This window comes from Cordyceps fumosorosea (assembly GCF_001636725.1).
Source record: "Cordyceps fumosorosea ARSEF 2679 chromosome Unknown scaffold_31, whole genome shotgun sequence".
Classification (NCBI taxonomy): domain Eukaryota; kingdom Fungi; phylum Ascomycota; class Sordariomycetes; order Hypocreales; family Cordycipitaceae; genus Cordyceps; species Cordyceps fumosorosea.
The window spans coordinates 140825-155474 of record NW_017387331.1 but is presented as its reverse complement, the minus strand read 5'-3'; the positions used below and the strand labels follow the sequence as shown (position 1 = coordinate 155474).

Genomic DNA, 14650 nt, shown 5'->3' with positions numbered 1-14650 from the left:
CTCAGTCAGCAGCAGAGACACATTCACATATCATGCAATACAGCCGTCAAGATTACGCGAGCGAGCTCGCAAAGAGGAGTTTCTGCTCAGAGCTGTGGGCGCGCCGTCGTCTAGTATTGGCGCAGGCCCTCTAACTGGTCTATAATACACTAATCGCCGGCATTTTCCCTCCCGTCTATCAGAAAAGTATGTCTGTCTTTCATATCATTGGTACAATTAAGGTGGTGCTTTTTGCAAAGTGGTCAACAATGCGTGTCGCTTAAGCGCACGACTCCTTGAGATAGCTGTGTGGCGAACTCGTTAGCACGGCATGCTACTTGGGCGAGAGTTTCGTAACGTCACTTACGCGATGAGGTCCTTGCGGTCCTTCTCCTTCTTGAGACCACCGAAGGCCATCTTGGTGCCGGGGATGTACTTCTTGGGGTTCTCGAGGTAGGCGAAGAGAGTGTCCTCCTCCCAGGTGATGCCCTTGCCCTTGTTGGCGTCGGTGTAGGAGTAGCCCTCGACGGAACCCGTCTTGCGGCCAAAGAGGCCGTGCAGCGCAGGGCCGATCTTGTTGGCACCGCCCTTCTCGACGGTGTGGCACTGAGCGCAGCGGGTCTTGAAGAGGTTGGCACCCTTCTTAGCGTCGCCTGGAGGGTGTTTTGTTAGCGGTTGTGGTCAATTAATCGTTTCATGTCCTCGTCCCGATGGATGACGCAGGCGCGGCGCGTTGGAGCCTGACGTCGCGCAAACGAGCGGCTCGGCGGCGTAAGCGCAATGCAGGTCGGCAGCGTGGATTTGCAATGCACAAATAATGACGCGCTTCTCAGCAGTCAATCGTAAATGACGCAGGGCTGTTCAGGAGCTGATCCTTTGTTTGCGCGCGCCAGGTTTTGGGGCCTCGGCTAGGAGAGCTGACATGACCCATGCGACATTTTGTTCGACTCGAGGGAATTGGCTCCTCGGAAGGTCGTCGTTCGCCTGGAATCCGCACGAAATTCGCAAGCTGTCTCTAACCATCCGAATAGCTCCTGAATATCGCTTCTGCGGGCCGACGGACACTCCGGGACGAGTCGACAAGGAGAGTAGCGACTTACCACCAGCCATTGTGATGATGTGTATGAAAGAAAAAGGACGTAAAGTGTCGTGAGTCAAGAATTGCTATGCAAATAATCCAAAAAAGAGCCTCGTGAGGTTATTCTTCTTTGGTCGTGGACGTTGGAGGGTTGGATTGGTTATTAGGTCGTTGTGGTTGGAAGAAAGAGAGAAGGAAAAAAGGGAAGCAGGAATGAGCAAGAAAAAAATAAGTTCATGACAGCATGTGGCCAAAAACATGCTAGCCGGCCGGTTCCCCCTGTGCCACTCTGAGAATGCGCTGTCGCACAGGGGACGCTACAGTGGACAAGCCACCTGTGGCGAGAGCGCCGGGGCTGTGCCTAGCCAATCAGGGGCTGAGCATTACGCAGGACTTATTTCTAGCGCTGCTGGGGCAGGCGGACCCAGTGATCCAACGCCGAGCAAACTCCAACCCGACTTTACCCGCTGGGCCGTTGGTGCAGCACCAACGTGACCAAAAAAAATCGTTGACGCTTCGACAAGAAAAACTAGCCCTATTACCATACGAACCTGACATCGGTTCCTGAGCAGCTTCCACGCCAAACTGGCCTTATTACCAGCTCCACCTTTTTACTTCACCGCCGAGTAGAATCAGGCTTAGCGCCCATCCAGGCAGCGGGAAGGGAATTTCCTTTCGCCGGGATCTACGACAGAACCTCGTTTTCCAAGCAACCGCCCATCATCTTCAAACGGCCTCCAGCAACCCTCCATTCGCCCGTCATGGCCGCCGCCTTCAAGAGCGTTGTCATTCCGCGCTTCTTGCTGCCGCTGCAGGGTCCTCTGTGGCGGGGTCTGCGCGTGCCGCCGCCCGGCGCCGCGCGGCAGCTTGTCCGCGTGCGATACGCCTCCTCGTCACGCGCCGACGGCAAGCCCATCGTTCTCGAGAAGCCCGCTCGGTTCAACCCGCCGTCGCACGGCTCCCGCCTGCGCAGCAAGGCGCTGCCCAAGCACTACAGCCCGCCGCTGAGCGAGGTCGAGGTGCAGGCGCGCAGTCAGCGCCACTACCCGGCCACCATGGCGCCCGCGGGGTCGTGGCAGCACTGGTTCTGGCACAGCAAGCTGCTGCACACTTTCATCACAATGGTGCGCCTTTCTTCTTCGCTGCCCCCGCCCCCCCCTCTCCTCGGATCTCAACTCTGTACTAACACGCCTTTTACAGGGCACCCTCTTCGCCATGGGCATCTTCACCTTCTTCATGAACTACGCCTACAACTCGCCCTACAAGGACCTTGTCCCGCCCACGTCCGCCCTGTTGTCCGACCCGGCCTACTTCTTTGCCGCCTGGAAGGAGGTCATTCTCTCGCACGAAAAGGATAAGGCGTTGAAGGCCGGCGAGCACCGTACCCGCCACCTCGACGACGTCGCCAAGCGCCGCTACTACATGAAGGTGCATGGCATCGAGCCGAAGGATCCCATCAGCGTGGTCTTTGGCAAGGGCGATCGACAGCTCTCCGATGCGGAGATTGAGGCAGCTGCTCTGGGCAAGGAGATGCCGGAGAAGACGCCCGAGGAGGAGACCGCGGGGAAGCGCAAGAAGTGGTTTGGCATCTTCTAAGCCGGTGGCGCCTATGTGTAAAAAGTGTAACATATCCTGTCTCTCCATATAGCGATTCTTCCATTGGATTTCTTAAGCAAGCCTCATATCAGTGTGATGCTTTTCAAACGTTCAGGGGCGTTGTAGATGCGTTCCTGCTTTGATTCCGCTTCATTCACGCCTAGGGTGGCATCGTAACTCTCCCGCCGCTTTTGCGAGTGCAAAGCGTAGTCTCTTAGTCCAGGAAACGGTCTCTCCATTCGCTGCAATCTAGTACGCAGAACCCTCACGAATTGTTCATTATATTCAACGCCGGCAGAAAATCCGTATACACTTAAACGTCCATGCAATCAAGGCCCGTCCTCCCACTTCTCCTATGCCAGCTCCACGCCCTCAAGCCCGTCGAGGACCTCGTCCGCCACGCCGCCCTTCTCCAGCACCGCCTGCACAATCGCGTCCACCACGCCAAATTTGATGCCTCCCAGCGGCGCCTTCCACACGCCCGGCTCCGTCGCCCCCTGGTCCGTCTGCTTCGTCGGCGCCGGCGCGGCGCCCCCGGCCGCATGCGGCACGCCCGGCGGCGTCAGCCTGCTCGGGGGGTCGATCGTGCGCATCGACAGCAGCCGCAGCTCCCGGCCGCCGCCATCCTCAGCCGTCGGCCGCCTGCGCACCTCGGCCACGGACACGGCCAGCGCCGTCTCCGCGACGGCGAGCTCCTCCCGCGCAGGGTCAAAGATGACGTTGTCGCCGACCGCCACGACCAACAGCGTGACCGGGGGGCGCGGGCACGTCGTCGTCGCGGCGTCGCGCGGGTACAGCAGCGTCGAGGCGTCCCAGTCATCGTCGAACAGCGGGTCCTCGTCGCCCTCGGACTTGAGCCGCGGGAGGCGCGTCGACAGCAGCGCCAGGTGCGTGGTGAGGGAGAGCAGCGGGAGGGGGTACGACAGGGGCGGTGATATCAGCAGGATCTATATCCCAGCACGGTCAGCTTTCAAAACACCACGAGACACACAAGGGATGAGGAGCTCACATCCAGGTACAACCGCCAGTGGAAGCGACGGTTGATCCACAGCTTGCCCGCAAACTCGCCGTCCGCGAGCAGCGCCTCGCGCAGCATCTCCGCCAGAAACACCGTCGCGGCATCATCGTCGCGCAGCCCAGGAATCTCCACCGTCATCTCCAGCCAATCCTCGCGGGCCTGCCGCGCGCGGTCGCCCTCCTCCGCCTCCGGGCCCGCGCGGTGCGCCTCGCTCGCCTCGAGCCGGTCCTCCGCGCCGACCGCGCGGCCCTCGGCCGTCCGCTCTACCTCGGCCTTGACGCCCACAATGGCCTCGGTGCCGTCGGCGAAGCACACCCGCGCGCTGCCGTTGGTGCCCGGCAGGATGCCCGTCTCGGCCGTCAGCGGGCGGAACTGGGTCGGCGAGCGGCCGTCGGGCCGGATCGGCGGCCGCAGCCGCAGCGAGCTGTGCAGGTACGCGAGCTCGGCTGGCGAGAAGAGCGCTTGTTGCGTCGCCATCGGGTTCGGTCGTGCGAAGGGGGCGCGCGTGTGTGTGTGTGTGCGTGGGTAGGTTGGGTGCAAACGCCCGGGTCTGCTGTGGCGGGCTGGGTTGCTGCTTTATTGGCGCAGTCGACGTTGCGATGAATTGCGGCGATTCAGTAAGCTATTAGATGATATAGGCAAATTTTGTACCTGTTCAATTGCGTCCGTCTTGTGTGGTCGTAGAAAACAGTCGTGTAGAGTGACGGGTCTAAAAGTTTTTGAAAGTTTCAATGGAGCTCTCCAAATTTGGACAGAGCTCTTGGCGCGGGGTGTTTGGGGCCACAGCGTGGATGCAAGCAATTGATATACTACCCGAGTTCACCTCCTTCTCAAGTTTCTGCTTGAAAATATCCAAACCAGAATTGAATAGAGAAAATACTATCAAGCTAATTATTATATTTTAGACATATGTATTACTTACATGTATTGTGTGTTATCTAAAGGAACTCCTGATCCTGCATGGTGTTCTTACCCTATATCTCACCGCCGGGCACACCATCAACGGTGAAAGTCTAGTTGTTGGGGGTTGATTGATATTTGTAGCATCACGAGGCCATCTTCGGTGGGAAACTCGGCAAGCTTCAACCCTGCAAATTTATGCATAGCTTTGGGGTCGTGTCTATTCCCATGGCTCCAACTAGCTCAGCCATGCGAGCCCTGAGGGTCGGCCATTCATAGATGGAAGACTCATCCCAGCTCACAAGATCAGTCATGCTATATAGAATAACCGGAGATGGCCCCAGGACATGTATGTCATCCATGTCCACAGTCGCCATCTCCGCAAGTGTGGGAATGCCGGGCATGTTGGCGGCAAAGAGGGATCTGTCGACATCATCTTGATCTGAGTTGTCGCTACTGTCATCAGAGTTATCCGGGTTTTCAGCATCGGCTATGACGGTACGTTGACCTTCTGCGGCAGCCCTTTCGGCTCTTCGCTGGGATAAGCAAAGGTACGGCGACTTGTCCAACTGTGCAAGCACCGTCTTATCCAAGGGATCCCAGCTTAACGTAACAGGGTCAAGAATATATTGGGGCGCAAAATCCATCTTGTAACGCATCTTGGGGCAGCTGTGGATGTAATACCCGGGGTACCACCAGCGGTAGCCTCCTTCTTTAGCGAGTGCAATTTCGTATAGAGCGCCGAGCTTGCCTGGGCTGAACTTATGGATGCTCTCGTGGTAGAAGAAATATACAGAGCTCACACACTGCGGTAGTAGGTCAAGAACGCCCACAGCGACGAGCTTCCCATCGATACGGTAGCACTGATGGTACGAGCCAAGACGCTTCTTCGTGCCGTCTGAACGAGTTTCGGCGTGGCGACGCACGGGCGAGTCGCAGAGAAACCGGGTAAAGGATCTCCGTGTCCGCTCGCCAGGATCCTCCTTGTGAATGACGTGTTGGTAGTTGTCGAAGATGGCAAACTTTTCTTCTGTAAAGTTATCCTCCTCTAGAGTAACTTGGAGTTTATGCGCAGGCGTCGGGGGCATTTTCAGCCTGCCATATTCTGCTTCATGAACTCGCTCCACGAGGTTGAACTCATTTTTTCGCCTTCTAGATTCCTCTTTTGTTCTTGGATAACGCCGCGATGCTTCTTTAGAGTATTCGTCCCCAAGGATGTGGGCGTTGAACCGGTTTATGGTCTGCCTCTGATCGCGGGACGGCTTAAACTCTTCCGAGTCTAGGCGAATCGTATAATGCGGACAACAAGAGTCTCGTTGGTTGGGACGGTATAGCAACGTCCCGGACCGCCTCCAGTAGCGGTCCAGCAGCGTTTGGTAAAAGGCCGGGCTCAGCGCCGAGGCTTTGGCATAGTAGGAGATTCCTGCGGGTTGTCAGTGAACTGGACTGGACACGGCTTGCATGCACCGTACCACGACTCCCAGCTTGAGCATGGTTAGCAGGTAAAGCATGAATTGCGAGAGGGGTTATTACGTTTAGCCGTTGCTTGGTTTTTCCCAGAGCAATAACCACAATGTGACTGTGAAGAGTAACCTAGTTTAGATGATGTATCAGCATCAGTTGGAGCAATATGGGTTTCTGCCGCGAAGGGGACAGCTGCGCCGTGAGGCGACGCAGCCTGGACCATGGCCGGCCTCGCTGGATGCGGACTGCCGGGAGGTATTGTAAAGTCGGGGAAGAGACCGCCCGGGGGTAACGGGCCGGGATAAAAGTTGAAACTAGCGTGGATTTGCGAACAGAGCAATAGTCGCCTGTGCACGCGATGCAAGAACAAGTGTCCAAGGAGGAGACCAACAGGGGAGAGGTATAGGAGCACGTGGGGAGCGGCCAATTGCATGGATCGGGTGTAGATGCTGGGAAAGGGAAGAAGGGGAGGGGGAAAAAAGGTAGAAGATGGAGCAGGACCTACCGATTGGAGAGACCAGTTCGAGGGTATCTGTAAATGCTAGAAGGGACTGGTGGTCTGGAAATTGCATTGTGCGTATCCTGAGAAGAGGGACAGCAAGCAGGGAGCATGGAGCAGGGTGGCAGCGGTTGGCCCGGCGGAGATGATGATGGCGATGGCGGTGATGATAGCGGACATGAAAGAAGATGACTTGGAATCTTAATAAAAGGATGGGGTAATGACGACGTTGGGCGGTGCGGAACGAAGCGGCAGAACAGGGGACGTACAAAACTACCTACAGCTGTCATCCATGGGGCAGCAAAGAGGAGATACAGCAGGCTCCAGCGCTGCGCGGCTTGTCCCGCACTGGCCTGAATTATTCTTTATTATGGTGCACCTCTGAGCAGATTTCTGTACAACTGCCACACGTTACTGCTGAAAAACACCTGCAGGCCGCAGTAACCCGATGCCTGACCAGCTATGTACAGTACATACATACATACATACATACATACATAGAATTACCCCGCCATTCCAATGCTGGCTCGCTTCAGTTCCAATCGAGGGGTCATGCCCAATCGGCACCACCCGATTCTCAGCCTACCCTTACTTTTCCTACCTTCGACCCTGCAAGCTTGAATCCGGCAAGCCAGTACGGACGGCCTCCGGGCAACATCGAACAACGCATCCTGTGGAGTCGGATCATCTACCATGCTTTATAGAATCCTGGTACAAGGCGTGTCTCACGGCAAGGCTCCGTTTAATCGATAGACATGTGCCTGTATGTGCGCAGCTCTATGGCCAACCTGTGACATGTCCTATGCGGCCGTTGATCCGTCCAGGACAGTAATCCTGCTTACAGACAAATCACCAAGTAAATTTGGTGGCTCTTTGCATTTTTCCCCGTTTCCTCGACGCCGAGTGGCCATGCGTGTTGTCGTGGTTATGCAGCCCGAGTGGTACTGCATCGAAGGGCAGTCTCAGAGACTGATGCCCGACGCTGGCCGGCGATCATGTCATTGGCAAAAGAGCCAACAAACCTGCTTTTCGCTTTTCGCCTTCTGCCGTGACACCGATCCAAAATCACCGTGATTGAGTGATTAAAGTGGCGGTGTCGGCGTTGTGCCGCCCTGTCCTGCTTTGCCTCCGGCGCCCACGTTAGTGCAGGCGTGTAGACGGACATCTCTGATGAGTGCCGCTTATACAGTGAAACTCTGCAGCATCACCCCGAACTTGTTACTGACCTGTTCTTGGTTTTCAGTTGCCGACCGACTTCCTACTCTACATACATAAGTCGCCCTCGCTGCAGCCTCTATGCACCTCTATTCGTTCAGACCTCTCCGCTCCATAGTCACGCCGCAGCCATCCGGAGGCGTCCCCAAGGATCTGGGTTTCCATATCAGGCTCGAGTTATTGTTACCACACGCCACCAGCACACTCTACTGGTACCTCCCTGGCCACCTAGCGCGGTGCAAACACGTGAGAAATGGCTGCTCAACCAAGTCGAGCCACCTCAACTGCGACGCCAAAACGAGTAGCGACCCCCCCCCCCCTGCAAGCCTTGAAGAACCCAGCCAGCCCGAACCCTGGGCCGACGCCGGCGGGCGAATGCAAGCAGCAACTCATTAGCTGGCTGGCTTTGACCCCTGCAGATTGCATCGGTGAAAATGCCCACTTGGCCTGCATGCATTCGAGATGGATGGTGGCGTTGCAGCAACAAGGCAAGCCTTGTTGTGGCTCAGTCACCAACCGCCTCGGTCAGCGAGTTTAGATATTGTAACAGAGACGCGTGCTGGTCGATGCGCTTGTGTATGAATCACAGGGAATACAAGGTTGGAGAAGGGCATGTCGAGGCGGATTGCCCTGTTTGGATGCCGAGACAGCCGTTGAGATGCAAGACATGGCGTCTGGGGTGAGGCTGCACACAGACAAGAAGAAGAGTCCCAACTTGGCAGCGTTGCACAATGCCAGCTAGGTGACGATGCCGCGTGGCTCCGTAGCAGTATATAAGACGGGATGCGCTTCTTTCTGTGCTTCTTTCTGTGCGACACGGCATCGGTCCTCCCCGTCTGTAACTGTTTGTTCTTCCTCTCAGCCTTACTGTCCCACCACCTCTCGAGACCATTGCCTCCGTACGGATACACAAATGCAATAGGTAAGCTGGGTAACTACACTAGTAAGGAGGTGGTAACTTGGAGGTTTGAACGGAGCACAGATTTACCTCTAAAGAGGTGCGTCATTGTTAGCGTCGCGAAGACGCCACGGGGCACCGAAAATCTCTGAGTGGGAGCTGCCCACGTGCGCTGGTGCCAGACTGACTGCCAAGTGCTTTTTGCAGCGACAGGAGGGCATCACCACTCTGCAGCCGAGACGTACCCCAATGCAAGCCACGTATCTCTACATTTCTCGACTTTATTATGCAGTAGACAGCCTACTTACTAACCTCTCCAGCTGCAGTTTTTGAACCCCTGGGACAAGCTAATTTTGCCACGGCAGTAGGAGAAGAAAAAACCTCAAACCAGAGAAACTGAAAGACTTGCTTCCATGCATCGAGGACCCTCTGCCCCTCCGAAAGCCCCCAAAGCAACGACTCCACAGCCACGGCTGCTCTTACACCGCACTCGTGCCATCCCAGAGGCAGCGTTTTAGCAAACGCCGAAAACTACCCAGGCACCGCAACGGATGTAAGGTACCTACGTGATTGTAGGCCAATTCAGGAGAAGAAGGACAACAAGGAGAAAATTATCAAAAGCGTCGAGTTCAAGGTGATTCAGAGCCTATGCCCAAAGAGGAACCTCTAGCAACTGCAAGTATGCAGGTGCAGCAGTCAATCCACTGACTGACAGACAACAGCACCTTCATCATCCACTAAAACCACTGCAAGTCCACTGTCTGCCCCCCATGACTGCCCACTGTTCGTCCGCTAACCATCCACAGAACGCCTCCAAGGTAAGGTTTCCTGCAGCCAATTTTTTCTCGTCCCTTCTCCTTCTCTTCTCTCACCAACCCGCCCTCCGGCAGTCCGGGAAATCTTGCTGGGCTTCCATTTCAAACTCCTTAACAAACACCCATCATTCGAAAACCAAACTGTCAATCTGCCCTCATCATGCAGCTCGATACCCTTTGATCGCCCCCTGCGCAACCACGCTCGTCGCAATCCCCATCTTCCGGCCCCTTGGTGCTGCTTATTCTTTTCTCTTTTCCCCTTGACCAAAAGCTGAACGCACCACTGCCAGAGCCTGCTGCCTCAGGGAGAACCCAAGGTGTTGCGCCACAAGCTGCCAAAACCCCAAGACCGCCAAACGCTGCCACTTGCTCCGTCCGAATCGACACCATCGAACGAAAAACAAAATCCCGGAGAACAAGTTCTTTCATCATGTCGGGATTAAATTCTACAGACACCAACGGGCGGTCCATGGAATCGCGAGTTGGCAGAAGTAAACAACGTAAGTCGTTGTGGTCCCCTGCGTCACCACCTGCACGCATGCAGCACATCCCCGGCGCCCGTACCGCCTTGGTAGTGCCCTAGGTAGCAAGGAACGCAGTCCGGGACCCAGGTTGCCACTAGCACATTTGTGCATGCACGCATATCCTGCGGCCGACTTCGCAGTCATCTTCATCCTGAATTTGATGCGATGTGCGAGTTTCCGAGGCTTCATCAGCTGGGCGCAACATGCCACGTGCTCCAATCACCCCATCCTGCTAACCCTGTTTCCCTAGTCTACAATTCCAAAGGCTTCAGACGCGTCGCTGGCGTCGTCCCCCTCTCGCCAGACAAGGAGCGCGTCCTGCTCATCCGGTCAAAGCCGACCGAGTCGAAGCTGACTGAGTCGACCGGGTCAACCGAGTCGACCAAGGGTTGGGTTCTTCCCAAGGGCGGTTGGGAGAGTGACGAGACGTGTCAGCAGGCCGCCGTCCGCGAGGCGTGGGAGGAAGCCGGTATCGAGGTCGAGGTCGAGGCGTCGCCCGACATTATCGAGGAGCAGCATTGCCGCAAACTGTCCAAGGGCCAAAGCGAGTACAACTTCTTCCAAGGCACCGTCCTCGAACGGCACGACAAGTGGCCCGAGCACGAGAAGCGTGAGCGCGAGTGGTTTACCATTTCCCAGGCCATGGAGATCCTGAAAACCCGACCTGAGTTGCAAGAGGCCCTGAAGAGCTCTATCCTGTCACATGCTGTCGAGGCCCTGACGCCACAGCCTGAGCGGCAAGAGGCCCTGAAAAGCGCTATCGCGGCTCGGAAAAGCTCTATTGCGGCCCTGAACGACTCTCTGGCGGCTGGGAAAAGCTCTACTGCGGCCTTGAAAAACGGGCCTGAACCGCAAGAGGCGCTGGAATGCTCCATCGAGGCCCTACAAGCCTCTATCACGGCTCTGAAGAGCTCTATCTTTTCACAGGCTATCGAGGCCTTGAAAAACCGACCTGATCTGCAAGTGCTTCTGAAAGAATTCCAAAATTAAAGGGAATATCATAGCGGCAAATCAGGCCATTGCTGCAAATGCGGCCGGTCACTCCCTCCATCCAGTCAATCCTGCGTGAAAGGCGCAGGACAGCTACCCAAAACAATCGCATGCATTTATAACAACACGGCGTTGCTAGGCGGAAGGGTACTCTAATTACTGATAGATCAGGGGGGCAAAAATGAATTGGCAACCATAGCCCGTCACAGGTTATACGGGTAATATACAATTCGCATCTATATCGCACATTTTATTTGCCTCTCCCAGGGCACTTGTGCTTCTCCTGTTTTCGGGAGTGGAACCTGGCGGTCTTGCCCAGAGGATTTTGATTTTTTACTTTTTATATTCAATCTGATGCCCCCTGCGTCGTGTACATTTTTATTTCTTTCCTTGCCGTTCATAGATGAGACGGAGAATACAAAAACAACCAGATTTGATGCCGGCTGCGTGGCACACACCAGCTGAAGCCGACTGCTCGGGCAGCACCTACTAATCAGTCACAGAAATGAACGAGCCATTTTTGTCACCGGGGTTTGCCTGGCATTATTGCCCCTCCGCCCAAACCACTGGGGGTTGGGGGACAAGTCGCGTGAGAAATGGACGGTTCTGGGACGCCGGCGAGTCAAGCACTTCTCGGCGCCCGCCCTCGAGGCTGGAGCCGGGCCTTTTTTAGGCACACGGCGCTCGCTTTCCGTCTGGGTGTGGCTTAAGCTGAGCAACCACAAAATGGAAAGCCACAGCGAGCTTGCCATCAAGTGTGTATACCATGTAGCTAATCCGTAGTTGTCGGTGAGATGCAGCCAACTTAGACAACCAACATCGGTGAGATCCTGACAGGGTTGTGCTGCGTTGCATTACGAGTACTGCTGGAATAAAGCCAATCGGCAGCCTCGGACAAGGTTGCCATTGCACCAGTCACTTGCCATGGAAGGAAATGCCCCGCATTCACTGCCGAGAAGATGAAGCGCAAAAAGAGCCTGTCCAGATCCGCTGGTTAACTATGAGCAAGCAGACTGGCTCACGTGATGATACGCTATCGATAATCAAGCACCACATTTGCTGCCGCCAACGAGTCGCATTGCGAGGCTGGACAAGGATCCGATCTTCATTATCCGCCACGACGACCAAGGCATCGACGACCAACCATACGATGCGATTATAGCCACAACTCACCCACGAAACAAGGACTTACGCAAACGCCGAACCCTCAAAGAAGGTTGTTCATACAAAAGACGACCAGGATCTAAGAGCAGAGCCTACCACAATGGAAAACCTCAGCATCTCGGAACCACCTCATCAGGGAGGAGGGGAAGGAGGCGCGCTGGGCCTGGCGCCGCCGCCGCCCGCGCAGCTACCCCCGCAGATGTTTACGACAGCGGCACAGCTTCTCGACCTGACGGACAGTATGCACCCCCTTTCCCTGGCACGGAGAAGGACGCCGCGAGAGGCAGGGGAGGAGAGAACGAGATGAGGAGACACGGAATGCTGACTAGCTGGTTGTTGCCGCGCGTTTTGCAGAGAAGCTCATGGTGGTGCTCCGTGACGGGCGTAAACTTGTCGGTGTGCTGCGGAGCTGGGATCAATTCGGTATGTCCGGGAAACACCTAAAGAGACTCGAGACCAAGCCCTGGCACGTTACGGCCAATGGCTTTTTGCACCAGCACAACACTAATGCACGCTCCCCAGCCAACATTGTCCTGCAATCCACCACCGAGCGGATATTCGCCCTCCTACCACAACCCGAAACCACCACAACTGACACCGCCGCTACGCCGGCGCCGGCGCCGGCGCCGCGGGGGCTGTACGCGGACATCTTCCACGGCATCTTCCTGGTCCGCGGTGAGAACGTGCTGCTGCTCGGCGAGATCGACCTCGACCGCGACGACCTCCCGCCGCCGGGCTACGAGGAGGCGGAGCTGAGCCGGGTGCGGCGGCTGGCGGACGAGGCGCGGGCGCGCGACAGGCGGCGCGACAAGGCGCGCGGGCGCAAGCTGGCCAAGCTGGGCTTCGAGGGTGACGGCGCGGGCGAGATTGTCCTGCTGTAGGGGCCAAGCCGTGGAGGGGATTGAGGCAACCTGTATGGAAGTGAAGCTTGGTGGTAGGGTCATTGAGGTTGGGAGATTCGTCTCGCCCTGGAGCTCATGAAATTTTCTTTCTGTTTGGCGCAGTAAATACACAAAGACAACAGGCCTCGGGCAGAATATTGTGAAATGCCCTGGATGGCCAGCCCGTTTCAGTCCTCTTCTCAGAGAAGATGGAGGAATGTGGCTGATTTGGCGCTTACGATGCACCATAGAAGTTGTTGCTCAATCCATACGCCTTCACGAAGCACATGTTCTTTTTCTTGTTCACCGCGTTTACAAAAGTTCGAGATAACCGCCACCAGATAGAATAAATGAAGTTTGTTCAAACCAGAGCTATGCTCACCATGGCGGTCACTATGAATAGATAGATGGGAGAGTTGGGCGCGCGCACGCTACCACAGTATTATACATGACCTAATGAACCGTATAAAAACAATGTTCGCTAAATGACAAAAAACGCCAGAGAGGGATATTATGCTAAGGATATAACAGGGAATGAGACGAAAAGAGATGGCAAGAAGGACGACAAGACCTCACGAGCGTCTCCGTCGCTCAAACATGGGCATCGGGGGCGTGCCGCCCGGCTCGCGCTGGATGCCGCCGAGCAACCAGTCCGTCAAGCCGACAAACTTGGCGCCCATGCCGCGCTCCCAGTCGCCGCCCTCCTGGGCCGTCTCAATCGTGTGCGTGAGCACGCGCCCCTCACTATCAAAGTCGAATATGAACAGCCCCGTGAACGGTCTGTCCGCCTCGCCACCGCGCGTCAGCCGCAGCGAGCGGGCCAGGACGCCCCCCGCGGTGCGGGGGCTGCTCTTCTCGCGCCAGCGGACGACGAGCTGCTCGGGGGCGGCGCCGGCGCGGCGCGGCAAAAACGTCAGCGGCTCGGCGGTCACGCGCTCCGCGAGGATCTCGAGGCGCACGTCGCCGACGAGCGGCACGCGGTTCCACGCGATGGGCGATGTCCACAGCGCGGCGGTGTAGGCGACGCGGCCGGAGACGGCCGGCAGGTGCGGGTGCGTCGAGGGGAAGAGGCGAAGCGTGATGGTCGGCGCGAGGATCTCCTGCGGCAGCGGGGACTGCAGGAGCGTGGGCATGCGGTCCTGGAGGATGCGGAGGGCTGTGGCAGTCGGTCGGTCAGCTTGAAACATGTTTCCCGCTGGGAGGGGAGGGGGGAGGGGGGCAAAACCTACTCTTTCCAAGCTTGGCCTTGTTGGGGTCGACGGGGGGCTCCTGGTCGCCGGACAGCGGCATCCAGGTCTGGCCGGTCGCCTCGAAGTAGGTCTGGGAGAGCTGCGCGGCGGCGCGTCGGGCGGCCGGATAGGTGGTGATTAGGTTCGGCGGCGGCGACCGCGGAGGAGGAGGGGGAGGAGAGGTCGCGGCGGCGCGCGAGAGGCTCTGCACCTGCGCCTGGGCATGGCCGTAGCTAGCGATGCATCGCGGCGTCGACGGGGCGGGCACGCGGCGCAAACGGGCCCTGGGGAGCGACTTGCCCAGCGGCGCGGCCATGTAAATTTTTCTGAGCTTGTTCTGCGTGTGGTGGCAAGTGTCGCATGCATGGAGTCTGTGTCAAAGGAAACAAGAAGTTCTTTT

The 14650-nt window shown here is 56.8% G+C and overlaps 7 protein-coding genes across 7 annotated transcripts; 3 read left to right on the top strand and 4 right to left on the bottom strand.

Annotated features, from left to right (window-relative positions):
* Positions 1-259: 259 nt before the first annotated feature.
* On the bottom strand, positions 260-1089 carry ISF_08519 (cytochrome c; the record flags this gene model as incomplete). Its single annotated transcript, XM_018852122.1, has 3 exons — positions 260-284; positions 347-632; positions 1080-1089. 3 exons carry the CDS (start codon positions 1087-1089, stop codon positions 260-262), a joined length of 321 nt encoding a protein of 106 aa, XP_018700722.1.
* A 729-nt stretch (positions 1090-1818) lies between these two features.
* ISF_08518 (hypothetical protein) lies at positions 1819-2653 on the top strand (the record flags this gene model as incomplete). Its single annotated transcript, XM_018852121.1, has 2 exons — positions 1819-2181; positions 2258-2653. 2 exons carry the CDS (start codon positions 1819-1821, stop codon positions 2651-2653), a joined length of 759 nt encoding a protein of 252 aa, XP_018700721.1.
* Positions 2654-3006: 353 nt separating this feature from the next.
* On the bottom strand, positions 3007-4148 carry ISF_08517 (Arginine-tRNA-protein transferase; the record flags this gene model as incomplete). The annotated part of the gene is made up of 2 exons (XM_018852120.1): positions 3007-3600; positions 3663-4148. The coding sequence occupies 2 exons, from the start codon at positions 4146-4148 to the stop codon at positions 3007-3009; spliced, it is 1080 nt and encodes a 359-aa protein (XP_018700720.1).
* A 605-nt stretch (positions 4149-4753) lies between these two features.
* ISF_08516 (Arginine-tRNA-protein transferase) lies at positions 4754-6258 on the bottom strand (the record flags this gene model as incomplete). Its single annotated transcript, XM_018852119.1, has 3 exons — positions 4754-5994; positions 6044-6055; positions 6165-6258. The coding sequence occupies 3 exons, from the start codon at positions 6256-6258 to the stop codon at positions 4754-4756; spliced, it is 1347 nt and encodes a 448-aa protein (XP_018700719.1).
* A 3634-nt stretch (positions 6259-9892) lies between these two features.
* On the top strand, positions 9893-10976 carry ISF_08515 (NUDIX hydrolase domain protein; the record flags this gene model as incomplete). The annotated part of the gene is made up of 2 exons (XM_018852118.1): positions 9893-9962; positions 10237-10976. 2 exons carry the CDS (start codon positions 9893-9895, stop codon positions 10974-10976), a joined length of 810 nt encoding a protein of 269 aa, XP_018700718.1.
* A 1264-nt stretch (positions 10977-12240) lies between these two features.
* ISF_08514 (ribonucleoprotein (LSM) domain, eukaryotic/archaea-type) lies at positions 12241-13021 on the top strand (the record flags this gene model as incomplete). The annotated part of the gene is made up of 3 exons (XM_018852117.1): positions 12241-12379; positions 12495-12563; positions 12663-13021. The coding sequence occupies 3 exons, from the start codon at positions 12241-12243 to the stop codon at positions 13019-13021; spliced, it is 567 nt and encodes a 188-aa protein (XP_018700717.1).
* Positions 13022-13593: 572 nt separating this feature from the next.
* On the bottom strand, positions 13594-14566 carry ISF_08513 (hypothetical protein; the record flags this gene model as incomplete). The annotated part of the gene is made up of 2 exons (XM_018852116.1): positions 13594-14177; positions 14251-14566. The coding sequence occupies 2 exons, from the start codon at positions 14564-14566 to the stop codon at positions 13594-13596; spliced, it is 900 nt and encodes a 299-aa protein (XP_018700716.1).
* Between the last annotated feature and the right edge of the window lie 84 nt (positions 14567-14650).